The sequence below is a fragment of the Simochromis diagramma genome, unplaced genomic scaffold, assembly GCF_900408965.1.
Source record: "Simochromis diagramma unplaced genomic scaffold, fSimDia1.1 OVJJ01000371.1, whole genome shotgun sequence".
NCBI lineage: Eukaryota > Metazoa > Chordata > Actinopteri > Cichliformes > Cichlidae > Simochromis > Simochromis diagramma.
The window spans coordinates 6,044,758-6,057,068 of record NW_024386920.1 but is presented as its reverse complement, the minus strand read 5'-3'; the positions used below and the strand labels follow the sequence as shown (position 1 = coordinate 6,057,068).

General features: G+C 40.1%; 1 protein-coding gene across 1 annotated transcript; it reads right to left on the bottom strand.

Annotated features, from left to right (window-relative positions):
- Window positions 1–697: 697 nt before the first annotated feature.
- On the bottom strand, window positions 698–2,573 carry LOC120736439 (cytochrome c oxidase assembly factor 6 homolog). Its single transcript, XM_040036510.1, has 3 exons — window positions 2,385–2,573; window positions 1,603–1,748; window positions 698–1,400 (listed from the first exon to the last, which is right to left on the bottom strand). Coding segments are annotated over exons 1-3 (246 nt in total). The 5' UTR covers window positions 2,386–2,573; the 3' UTR covers window positions 698–1,301.
- Between the last annotated feature and the right edge of the window lie 9,738 nt (window positions 2,574–12,311).

Genomic DNA, 12,311 nt, shown 5'->3' with positions numbered 1-12,311 from the left:
AGAAAAATTGGTTTCACGAAATCGTTCACTTGTCGCACCATAGCGTGACTGCTTTTTGTACTTTTTCATTGTCTGCTGGGAGGAGCAACATTTCTCCTGGCATGTAAAGAAAAAAAATGAAATGCCACTGTGGGAGGCTGCAGACTCCCTCTGGGTACTGGTTCTTTAATGCAGCACGCAAAGACAGCATTTCAGGAAAAGACTGTGCAAGCAAGGAGTGGAAGGGTGTCGTAGTTTGTTCAATCAACTGTCAAATCACAAAAAAGGTTTGCACAAAACACTCGCTGTACTGTGCAAAAATGTAAAATATATGCCTTTATATATTTGTACACAGATTTTAAGTGTCATTAGTCACTTTTTTTTTTTATATCACGGCATTGTAAGTACAGTATGGGCCTTTAGCGTAGCCTCAATCAGAAGCATGTCTTTTTCTTGTGTAATTTATTCACTTCTCCTGAAGGTTTCATACATCTCAGTCGTGTTACAGCAGTGACCTTTGACCCAGGGGCCACGCTCTTCTGTAAATACTTTAAAGACTTGTAATATAAGCATACTATGTCCTTGCCTGTTTCAAATGAGCTGTAACATTCTTAAATTTTGGTTGACCCTGATAGTGCATTCATATCCAGCCACAACACAACCTAGGAGTCAAGATGATCCAATATTACTTCATGTGCAACAATAAAACCACTAAAACCACTCTGTTGTTTTGATTTATTCTTGAACGACACAAGTCATTCAAGCTTTTAAGATTTTCAAAAAATGAGAGTAAAGAGTTTAAATCTCCACTATCAGATCAGCTCTTATTTGCAAATCACATTTTTAAGAAAAACACCAGGCAGACGCAAAAGTAGAACACGATTCTCTGTTCTGCTGAGAGAAATACAGACGTGTTAGGGAAAAAAAATTGTTTTGCTTGAAGAGAACCACAGAAACATTAATATTGGACAGTGTTATGATAATTAATGGCAACAGGTTGAATGTGAGACTTCAGAATTCCAGCAGGAGGTAATGATAGTAAAATCTGTCCAAAATGACACGTTACTTTGAGGTGAAATCCTACTGGACTCCATAACTCTGGACTCTTTAGCATTTCTGGGGATGGAAGATATGAGGATTTTCAAACAGGTCCCTTGTGCTGCCACTTGTATTTCCTAAAGCAGCCTTTATTTTTAAAAATAAATAACATTATTAGTTTGATCTTCACGCACTCTGTCCGCAACAAAACCACAAGCTCCTGTCCAAGTCCTGCACCTCAGCAAACCCAGGCCAGCTTGCAGCTCTTGATGGTTTCTAGGTGATTAGGATGCCCCCTGGGGGCCTTCGGCAGGTGTGAATCCCTCTGTCTGCATCTTCTCCTTGTATTTCAGGAAGTCTCTCCTTTTGGTAAAATACTTCACCTGCAGGGGAGAATGAAAAGGAGCAAGAAGCTACTAAAGGCTGACAATCTTGTTGCTGCTTAGGTTCTTTAAAATGTTCTCTAAATGTCTACATTTAACTTAAAGTTTCCAAAATTGTCCAATAAACACTGTCAGCTGCTCATCTGTGACACTACTATCGACACTATCTTCAACCATTAATAAAAAAGATGGGATATTTTACCCATTGGGCCGGGCATTTGGCCTCAAATTCGCTCTGGAACCTCTGGCACGATGCAACATTGTCATCATTATCATCCAAACACTTCCAGAGATGGTCCCTGGCGTCCCAGCAGGTCTTCCTTTCTGCTGAGTTTGGAGCTGTCATCACTGCCCCAAACACAAAGAGAAAATTAATCATCAATAAAACATACATTTTAATAGCTAATGACTTAGCAGAGGTGAACTGTTAAAATATAACAGTTTCTCTACCACAGAAATCTATTCTAGTCAGGAAAGTCCCCTCATCCATATAACAGTTAATCTAAGCTTTGTATATACAGTTGGGTAAACTTTACCTTCACATATTGTCCAGGTTTTCACAACTTTCTGTGTTCACACTGAAAAAACAGCCTCAAAAAGAACTTGCACATCTTCTAAGCCTGCTTTAATACCAGACTGCAACCTTACACAACAACAGGTGCTGTGGCAAAAAGTCAGACAACAATTAATTTCCGGTATTTGCCAAAAATGACTATATTTCATCTGTTGTAAATGACTGGACTAACTGATTGGACATAATGTGGGTGCAAATACAAAGAGTCATAAAAATACTTGCAAAATAGATCATTATTTTTTATATATAACACCTTTATAAATCCTCTTGAATACAGTTTATTTACCAATATAAGCAAACATATTGGGCACTAAAAAAAGCAGAGAAATATTAGAAATGACTTTTGTGGCACAACACCGGTAGCTGCCAAACCAACTTCATCTGTATAAACTTAGCTAAACGTCACTCACTGAATAAAAACGCGGAAACCTCTCAGAGCACGTCTCCCTTCAGTCTCCCGCGTTCACTCCATAAAGCCCGACAACCCGCACAGAGCTACTTGTACTCCACAAACGACAGACTTTTGTAACCTGCTCGGGTGTTTGTAGCGTAGAGCAAAGTGAAGGACGCTCACAGAGGCGCTTCCTTGTCGCGCCGTGATGACGTTTGGACGTAGCTACTAAAATGTACCAGGTGATGGCGCCATTGTTAAACCAAAGAAGCGCGAGGACGACAGGTTTTGAAGGGTTTTTTTTTTTTTTTTTTTGTATATTAATGTAATATTAAGTAATTCATCCGTTTAATTCAATTGTATTTTTAAACTGTGTTGCTTGTGAGGCAGGTTTTGTCAGGGTGGTATGACATCTCTCTCTCTCTCTATATATATTACAGGACGGTATTTCCTAAAGGAAGCAACATGTGAGGGAGTGATTGATAGCAAATTTTCCACTGACAGCATTTATTTTTCTATTCTATCCACTGTAAAACGTTCACATCTTTTTTATATTTTTATTTATTTATTTATTTATTACACTGTCCAAATGGTAATATGTGCCAAATGCAGTGAGGTGTTACAGTGATGTCTGGAAAGAAGAAATCATTGGACTAGAAAATCGTTAAAGAGAAGTGGACTCTTTGAAACAGGCCACTTGGGTTTTAGAGAAAACCACAGGACAGAGACGGCTGATGAATTATAAGCGCTGTATTTGACACTCTTGGATCGCTAGATTTTCTTTTTGAGTTGTCTCCAACAGTGGGTTGGCATTTCTAGTTTAGGTTTTAAGGTGGTTTTATTCTTATTTGCCAGATAAGTCTTTTAGTATTGTTATTGACAAGTCAGTCCTCAGGGAAGAAAGTACCTCCAGTCTAGTTTTATGAAGCTGCCATGCCAGATAAAACCCACACAGACACAGGGAGAACAGGCAAACCCTGTTGATCGGTTTGGGATTTTTCAAACTGTAGATGATTTCTCTCAATTTCATTTTTTCCCCCCATTTTCTTATGCATTTGTAAAGATATGAGGGGGAAAAGACTCTGTCTCATAATGGCAAAAAAAAAAAAAATCCCTCCAAAAAATTCTGTTTCCTGGATCCAGATCCAGATTAACTTCAAAACTTAAACATTTTAAGTGTTAAAGCCATAAGTCTGAGTAATCCTGATAACAAACAGACTGAGCGAGACAACAAAACCTCCTTGGCAAAGGTAGGAATGCTGCTAGTTGCAACTTGGTTTGGAATAGTTTAATGTCAGTAAACACAGGACCACAGGAAACCCCAGCTGTGACCGTGGGTAATTTTGCTAAAACTTTGAGTCTGTTTGTATGGGAGGTCATGAATTTATCCATACCTCCATATTATCCGTGGAAGCCTCAGCAAACACTAGGTGAATGTAATGATTTTTTGTGTATGTGTGTGCATGTGTGTCTTAGTGGGAAATGCGTGTTGTTGATTAACTCTCCTTTTTCTTTCCTCCCTCAGCCACTGTGATGGAGAATAGCCCCACTGGTTGCCATGGCGCCCAGCAGAAATCCACCCTAGTTAGTGTGTAGACTGAAGGGAATGAAAAACACAAGCACCCCCGATGCAAGGGTGAGAGGCTCACCCTGTTCTGGGGAAAGTAAGTGTTTGTGCGTGTCTTGAGTGCGTTTCTTCAGAGACAGAACTTCATTCACTATTTATGGCACAAACCATTTACTGACCTCACGTCTGGTGTGTTACTTCCTCTGCTAATGAGGGGTTTTCATTTAAGCTTACTTCATTACACAGATTTCAGCAGGTATAGAGCAGCTCTCTGGAAGTGCGCGGAAAGCCAATAAATAAACGAGGGGCTGTGATATTCAAAAAAGTCTTAAAGTGGCTAAAATTGTCTGCAATTACACTACACTACTAAAATTGTTACATTACAGTGTGATGAGTTCATTGATTGGATTTTTGTTGACACACAAGATGCATATTTCATGCTATCATAGAAACACCAACAACTCACATTGACTCACATTGAACCAGTGCTGTAAGATAAAGTCCTAATATCTAAAAAAGAGAGCCTGTTTCATGTGGGAGGAATCCTATGCATTTGCCATGAGCTTTATCCCACCAGGCTCTAACCCTCCGCCAAATCTTATGGTAAACATGCTTGTCGGCTTATGTAGCTCCTGTGCAAAAGTAACTCAGCTTAAAAAATGCATTAGGCTCCAAGGCAAGCTGCAAAGTTTTGAAGATGCGTTGTAAATCTCTGAGTGATGAATAATGAGTGTCTCCCTCATGTCTGTAATTTGTGACTCGCAGTTTTGCATCCTTATTTCAGTTGACTGTGGACTTACGATGACTCGTTTCATCTGGGACACACACTTATTAAGAACTAAAGGATTTAAGAATCAAAAGCTGGATTCAGAGATTAGAGCTAAATAGTTCAATAGATTTTATTTAGGGCAGCACGGTGGCACGGTGGTTAGCACTGTTGCCGCACAGCAAGAAGGTCCTGAGTTCAATTCCACCATCAGGCCGGGGTCTTTCTGTGTGGAGTTTGCATGTTCTCCCCGTGTTTGCGTGGGTTCTCTCCGGGTACTCCGGCTTCCTCCCACCGTCCAAAGACATGCACCTTGTGGGGATAGGTTAATTGATTAATCCAAATTGTCACTAGGTGTGAGTGTGCGAGTGAATGTGAGTATGAATGGTTGTCTGTCCTTGTGTGTTAGCCCTGCGACAGACTGGCGACCTGTCCAGGGTGTACCCTGCCTCTTGCCCTATGACAGCTGGGATAGGCTCCAGCGCCCCCCGCGACCCTGAAAAGGATAAGCGGAAGCGAATGGATGGATGGATTTTATTTGAGAATCAGAGGCAGTTGAGTGCAGCAGAGTGGTTCAGGCAGCTGAGATTGCTGGAAGTAAACCATACATGAGGCTCAACCCCTTATCAAACAGGATCCATACAGACCTAATGGACTTATTTTGTCATTGGGTTAATTATTTGGGTTAATTAAAGAATTAAAAAAGAAAACTAGGTTTAAGTTTAAAATATTGTTGACAATACCAACAGGGAGCCTGGTTCTGCCGGAGGTTTCTTCCTGTTAAAAGGGAGTTTTTCCTTCCCACTGTCACCAAAGTGCTTGCTCAGAGGGGACCATATGACTGTTGGGTTTTTCTCTGTAGGGTCTACCATGCAATATAAAGTGGCTTGAGGCAACTGTTGTTGTTATTTGGTGCTGTATATATCAAATTGAATTGAAATTGAATACCATAGGATTTCTGCTGCTTGGTTATATTGAACAATGTGGTGGAGAATTAAGAACCAAGTTGTACTGTATACACACTGCAAGAGCTTAATTATTGAATGAGTCTTTGAGCTCTAAACTTCACACGAGTTGAAGTTTAGACTTCACACGGTGAGAAACAGGTAGTGCATGTCACGATCCTGGGTCTTATGACCCAGTGTTTTGAGTTGTAGTTCTTTTGATGTTTATAGTGTATGTTTAAGCTTATTAGGTTTCCTATGTGCATTTGCTTATTAGTTCCCCCTTGTGTTTTCAACCCCTGTGAAGTCTCCCTTGCCCTTCGTGTGTTTCATGTCTGTGTGTCTTATGTTGTCAGGTCTGCGTCTCATTATATTTCCTGTTTTATTTTGAAGGGGTCCTGTGTTCCTATGTTCAATGTTTTTAGTGTTACTCTCGCCTTGTGACGTCGTTGTGTTCATGTGTGTCAGCTGTTTCTCCATGTGTTCTCACTTCCCTCATTATCCTCCTGTGTGTATTTAGTCTGTGTGCTTTCAGTCATTCTTTGTCAGGTCGTCTGCTCATCCACGTCACAACTTCAGGAATCTATGTCAGTTCACCATGTTTAAGGTTTTTTCCATGTTTAGTTTTAGTTCACCCAGTTTAGGTTATTGTTTAGTTTCACCAATGCCCTTTTGTTTGTACCCTTTTTGCTAGCCTCAATAAATGGCTTGTTTTTTGTTAACTCCACGCCATGTTCAGTTTTTGGAGTCTGCGTTTTGGGTCCTTTTGTCAATACATACAGTCTGCCCTCGCCGGACTGTGACAGTGCAAAGCCACAGCCATGGAAAGCACTGTTGGATTAAGATCTGAAACTAAAACACAACACAGAGCAACAAATATGGAGGCAAAACAGAAAAACACAAACATTCAGGAACACATCTTGTTTTAAAAGTAGAATGGGAGGCAGAGCATTTTGGCTCCTCTTCTGTGGAACCAGCTTTCACTTTGGATTTGAGGCTGAGACTGGCACCCTGTCTGCTTTTTAATTTGTTTTCTTTTTTGATAAAGCAGAATCAAAGCAGAGCCACGGCAGATGGCCGTCCTTCCCTGAGCGTTGGGTCTGCTGGAGGTTTCTTCCTGTTAAAAGGGAGTTTTTCCTTCCCACTGCTGCCACGTGCTTTCTCATAGGGGGTTGTCTGATTGTTGGGGTTTCTCTGTATTATTGTAGGATCTTTACATATAATATAAAGAGACAAATGTTGTTGTGATTTGGTGCTATATAATAAAACTGAATTGAACTGAAGTGAATTTTAATTTGCAGTGCAGTCACAGGCGGCATTAGAGTTCAGACTGGCTTCTTGAGAAAACTTTGTTTCAATAATGAGTGCAGGCTGAAGAACAGAGGTCCACACATCTGATGACGCCACACCTCATGCCATGTTAAAAACTAAACCTCATTCACAGTGACCCTTTGCACTTAAAAACCACTGCTTTCTGCAAAATCAGGAACTCCAAATGAAGTATACTGTACCTCTCGGCCCAATTATAATCTGCCCCTATACCCTCTCCCTGCAAACTCTCACTCTCATTCTCATGGAAGGTCTGCCACATTATGTGCTGCTTCAAACCAAATAACCTTAAATGGAAGTGGGTTATAAAGCCAAGGCTTAGTAACTGCATTCTGTGAAGGAGCAGAGCTGCTTTTAGATCCAACACGGAGGGCTGGGTCTGCAATAAACTAAATGAAGCGCCATTCCTGAAACGTGTGTATGTTTTTGAAAAAGCGCTTCATATTTTATTTATTTATTTGTTACAAATTGTGATAATAAGCAAAAAGAAGACAAAATGTTATGAACCACTTAATAAAGATTAAATGGAGCAGGCACATTGCTGTGATCGTGATCTGTCCATGTGAAGTTTTTGTTTCCAGAAGAATCTCTCCTACCCCACAATTAAGAGATGTGACTACACATCAAAAATACATCGGGCTATTATGAAAGTTTTAAAATGTTTAAAAGGGAAATAAAGCAGAGCTCAGAGGTTTGGAAGGTTTGTGCTTTCATGAATATTCATTTCCTCCTCTTTTCTGCTCTTAAATGACCTGGCTGTTTTTGACAGTTGTATCATTTTGTGTGTGTGTGTGTGTGTGTGCAGACTCCACATACAATGTGGGTCATCACTGGAATTTGAAGCTTAATTCTATGGGATCAACCATTTGGGTAATGTAGGCTCTCACCACTTTCATTTGACTCTGATAGATCTCAAAGTTATTTTCTCATTCTGTTTGAAAGTCTTGCTTTCATTTTTTTTTTTAAATGAACTGGTGAGGTGGTTGATCCACAGTGTCATTTCAAAGCTATTAAAAGCACTAAAGCATTTCCTCTTCCTCCTACTGCAATGTTGTCAGCAGCAGAAGCACCATCTGATCTGGCAACAGATTCTTTGCGGAGAGAACCAGAAATGTGAGCAGCGACCGTTAGATTGGAGCAGTGTGATGTATTATCCATTCACAGTTGTCAGGAATAATGCCACAAATAGAATTAAAAAAAAGCTGCACCAGTGGAAGAAGTACTTTTTCTATATTTTTAATGCATGCTTTAAATTGTATGAGCACCTGTTCCTTTGGGGTGACCATCAGTCTGCTGTCACCTGTCAGTCAGTGTCACTTCGGCCTGTATGTCAAGAAGAGGTTTACAGTACTTGTGACAAGACAGTTAGGTTTAAAGTCAGTTCTAAGAGCAGTTTAAAAGGGATTATCAGATATAATGTGCACGCTGTCTGTAAGCTAAACTTTTAAAATTTTATCCTTGCTTGTGATTTTTAAATATTGCAATGAAATACATCTTGCAACAGAAGAAACCTCTTGGATGAGAGTTGAAACACCTTCAAGAACTTAAAAATGTCCAGTCGCTTTCTTTCAAAGCTCTTTAGACTAGCAGGACTTGGATGACTGAGAAACCTACAGAGACATTTCACTAAAGCTGTTTTCTCTTTGTTCTTTCTGTTTTAAATAGTCCTATTTAGCATTATTATCACTTTAACGCTCAGATCAATCTATTGACGTTAAAGGAGAGTCTTTATACTGTACTTTCTATTTTTTCACTGTATTCTTCTATGATAGATTTTATGATTGGGCAGATGTGATTTTGTCTCTAGGCCATTAATCTGTCCAAATATCCTTAATGAATCTTTCAGCTACCAGTCTGATTCTTGTTCTCCTGCTCTCACTGTGTGCCTCTATCTTTCTGTGACTCATAGAAACTGTCATGTAAACACTTCATCCAAGCAAGGTTAATGAGACTATGATGTTAACATGAATTTGTGTGATATAAATGATCTGCACGTCTGGATTTGTTCAGCTAGTCCATTTATCAACATGTGCTAGGGGCCATCATATCAGAATATTTATGAGTGTTGTGAGATGGCATCTATTCCCCAGAGACAAATAAGAAATGAAGGAGCCGATAATGAGGTCTGAATATCGTAAAAACAGAATTACAGATAAGTAAGTCCTTTTTCTCCCCGCTCACGTGATAAATAGAGTGAGAGATGAGTCATTTGACTTCAAGATTGTTAGTGGAGACTTTAGTATTCCAGGACGGTAAATGTCAGATCACAGTCACACACTTGCTTGCATTCAGTTTCACTCTCAGATGAAAACACTTACACTCAGGTGCTGCTAATATAAATCGATGACCGTGGAAAGAAAAGAAAAAGAAACCCCTTTCTCTCCTGACACTGACTGATAGGTCAGCTTGCCTTTTAATCGCAGAGAACACGGAAGCTTGGGTCACAAATTCTCAACACAATGTACTGTACAGTGTTTGAGCAACCACCTACTGTATAATGTGCAGCCCAATGTTTTCAGCACTTACAGTAAGCATTACATCACTCACTCCACGGCGGAGGCATCTCTTTCTTTCACCCACAAACACAAACGAACACATCGAGCAGTATTTGCCAAACCAGTGGTGTCCAGGATGCTGACCTCCCGTTGCCACCTCCAAGTCAATATCATTGTCAGTCTGGAAATGACATCCACTGTCATGGTAACAGAAGTTTTAGCATTTCCATTTAAATAACATTTGTTGACACTATATGCACATGTGTAAATGTGAAAGAAGCCACATGAACACTGCAAAGATTTTTTTATTTCTATGTGTTTTAAAACACTCAGTCAGCTGCCTCTCCATGCAGTCCACTGTCCTGGACAGCAGCTGGCAAGAAGAGTACTGACTCTGCTCGTGTTTGGTGTATCAGTGCATGAAAATTCAGAACAGGGTACAATTGGTGTTTGTCAAACTGGTTTATTTATGTTAAAAACTACTTGAGTAGTCATCCACAGTTAGAAGTATATGAGGCAAAGATGAATGGAGGGCAGCTGCGGCGTGAACCTTTTCTTAAAGTGTCATTAAATCAGTGATTAGAGGCGCCGCTGATAACGTGGCGCAAATCTTCTCTGTGGGTAACCTAAATGAGCTCCTGTCAGGTTATTGACCTTGTTCCAGTCGTGATGTGAATGCACAGTGAGAGTGAGGAAAGAGAGCAAACACGTAATCCATAATCCATAGCTGCCTGTGTGCACTGGAAACAGAATCAGCTTTACTCAGTAACAGGATGTGAGAAAGCTCTGGATGCTTTTGCAGGAGGCCTTCATCAGGCTGCAACTGTCAGAGGAGACCGTGTGTGGGTCTGACATGTTTGTTATCAGATGATTTGATTCATTTACCCCTCTTTTCTTACACTCATGTTACAGGCTTTGACTATAAAAAGTAATGTTTGTGCGGTTTGAATGAGGCTCGGTGAGAGAAGATTCCCTCCGTAGCTTAACTTTTCTATTCGTGTGAGTAATTACACAAACTGAGGGTCCAATCAGCATGTTTTCCACAGACAACACTCCCGTTCTTTCACAAACATGCATGCACATTTACTCTTATGTGCCGGCAGCACGGACGCAAGAGGGGATATTGTAACAAGCATCCGAAAAAATGTTGGTCCAACAAGTGAGATGAGGCTCCGGCCTGAGTTAAGGGGGGGATTAGCTCTCTTAATTTATGCTAATGAATGCACACAGAGCAACAAGAGCTGTGTGTTATTGTGTGACTGATGCCTGTCTCACAGACACACAAAAACTCCTGAATCCATCAGTCCACAACCAACCACAGCCAAAACTCTCTACCATCACCCTGTTTCCTCTGTGGGACTGCGCTGGCTCGGCTGCTTCCACATTCTTGTTTTTGTTATTTGTTTCTGCTTCAGCTCAGCAGACTGTCGTCATTTCTCTGCTTAGCTGCTCAAATTCAAGTTGGTTTTTTGTTGTTGTTGTTTTTTTTTAAAGGTCACCACCTGATGTCTGTCTGTGACATTAGAGCCATTTGAAGTAACCTCACCATGCTTTTGTTTTTGGTTGATATTTCTGTGACATCACAGCTGTCTAAATTGCCTGTGGGGACACTTAGCCTATGAAAAGCCATGCTCATTTCCTATCAATGGGTTTCCTATCATAAACACACACCACCACCTTTCGACTATTTTTGTAATAATGAAGGCTGGAGGGAAGTCCCACAAGCAGACACGAGAACAAAAAGGATTGAAATAAAAATGAGCCTTTTATGGCTGTGAGAAACATCCAGGAGCAACAAAGTCTAATAACTGAAGAAACCATAAATCCAAAAAGTAAACAGAATGGAGCAAAGGGATGAATCCTAAAGGAATGATGTTCAGCACACAAGGGAGCATGCACAGATAAACCAAACCGAGACAGGAAACCTCACAACATTCAATCACCACAACAGTGAACCCAAACAGAAATCTAGACTTAATAATAAATACAGTTCCAAAACACCACAAAATCTGTGGGCCAGGAAAACTTTTGGCACTCGTGGTATGTTGTGTAAATCATATAGGCTTGATCCTGGAGAAAAGAAGGCTGGATGCAGCCCAAATACCCATACTGTGTACCAGTGGCTAAAGCCCAGATGTAGCCCACATCTCCGGGTTTCATTGGGTCACAAAAACTGTGCAAAAGCCGCCATCCCTAATTTCTTTATATTTTGCTTCCAAGGATCCAGACTGTCTTGGAATTTTTTAAAGCAGCCTTGAGTGGCAGTTTTTCAGATTTCTAAAGAACTTTCAAAGATTTTCTTTGGACATTGTCTGTTTTTTCATTCACTGCAGTCTTGTATCTGACCATTTTTAGTATAATTTCTTTCTTGTTTGTTAAACTACTTAACACTTACCTATGAATCAGTAATGCATTGAAAGGGTCGTAACTGAAGGGATGAACAACTTTTGTGTCTGCACAAATTAGACACTTAGTAAAGAACCAATTTTCCGTTTCTTTCACCAAATCTATGAAAAATAACAAAGATGACAGAGTTTGACAGGGATAAAGTATTATTTTTGCATGAACAAAGTGATTCCTAAAGAGATATTAGCCAAAAACATGGTTTAACATGGCATGGTGTGCAGTGTGTCATTACAAAATTTCTTGACATGTGGAGGACATGAACCGTACCTGAAAATTATAAGAAAGTTCGCATAAGAGAGTCGAGGCTGTGTCACCAAATATTGACTTTTGAGCTTGTGAGGATTGTACAAACTCGGTTTTTGTTATATATGCAGTATTTGACTGAATATTTCAGTAAATCACTGCAGCTATTTCCATTTTTAGCCAAATATGAAGAAAT

Coding starts and splice junctions, on each gene's coding strand:
- LOC120736439 (XM_040036510.1), bottom strand. Junction 1,401..1,602: donor CCAAATGCCCGGCCCAATGG/GTAAAATATCCC, acceptor TCTCCCCTGCAG/GTGAAGTATTTTACCAAAAG.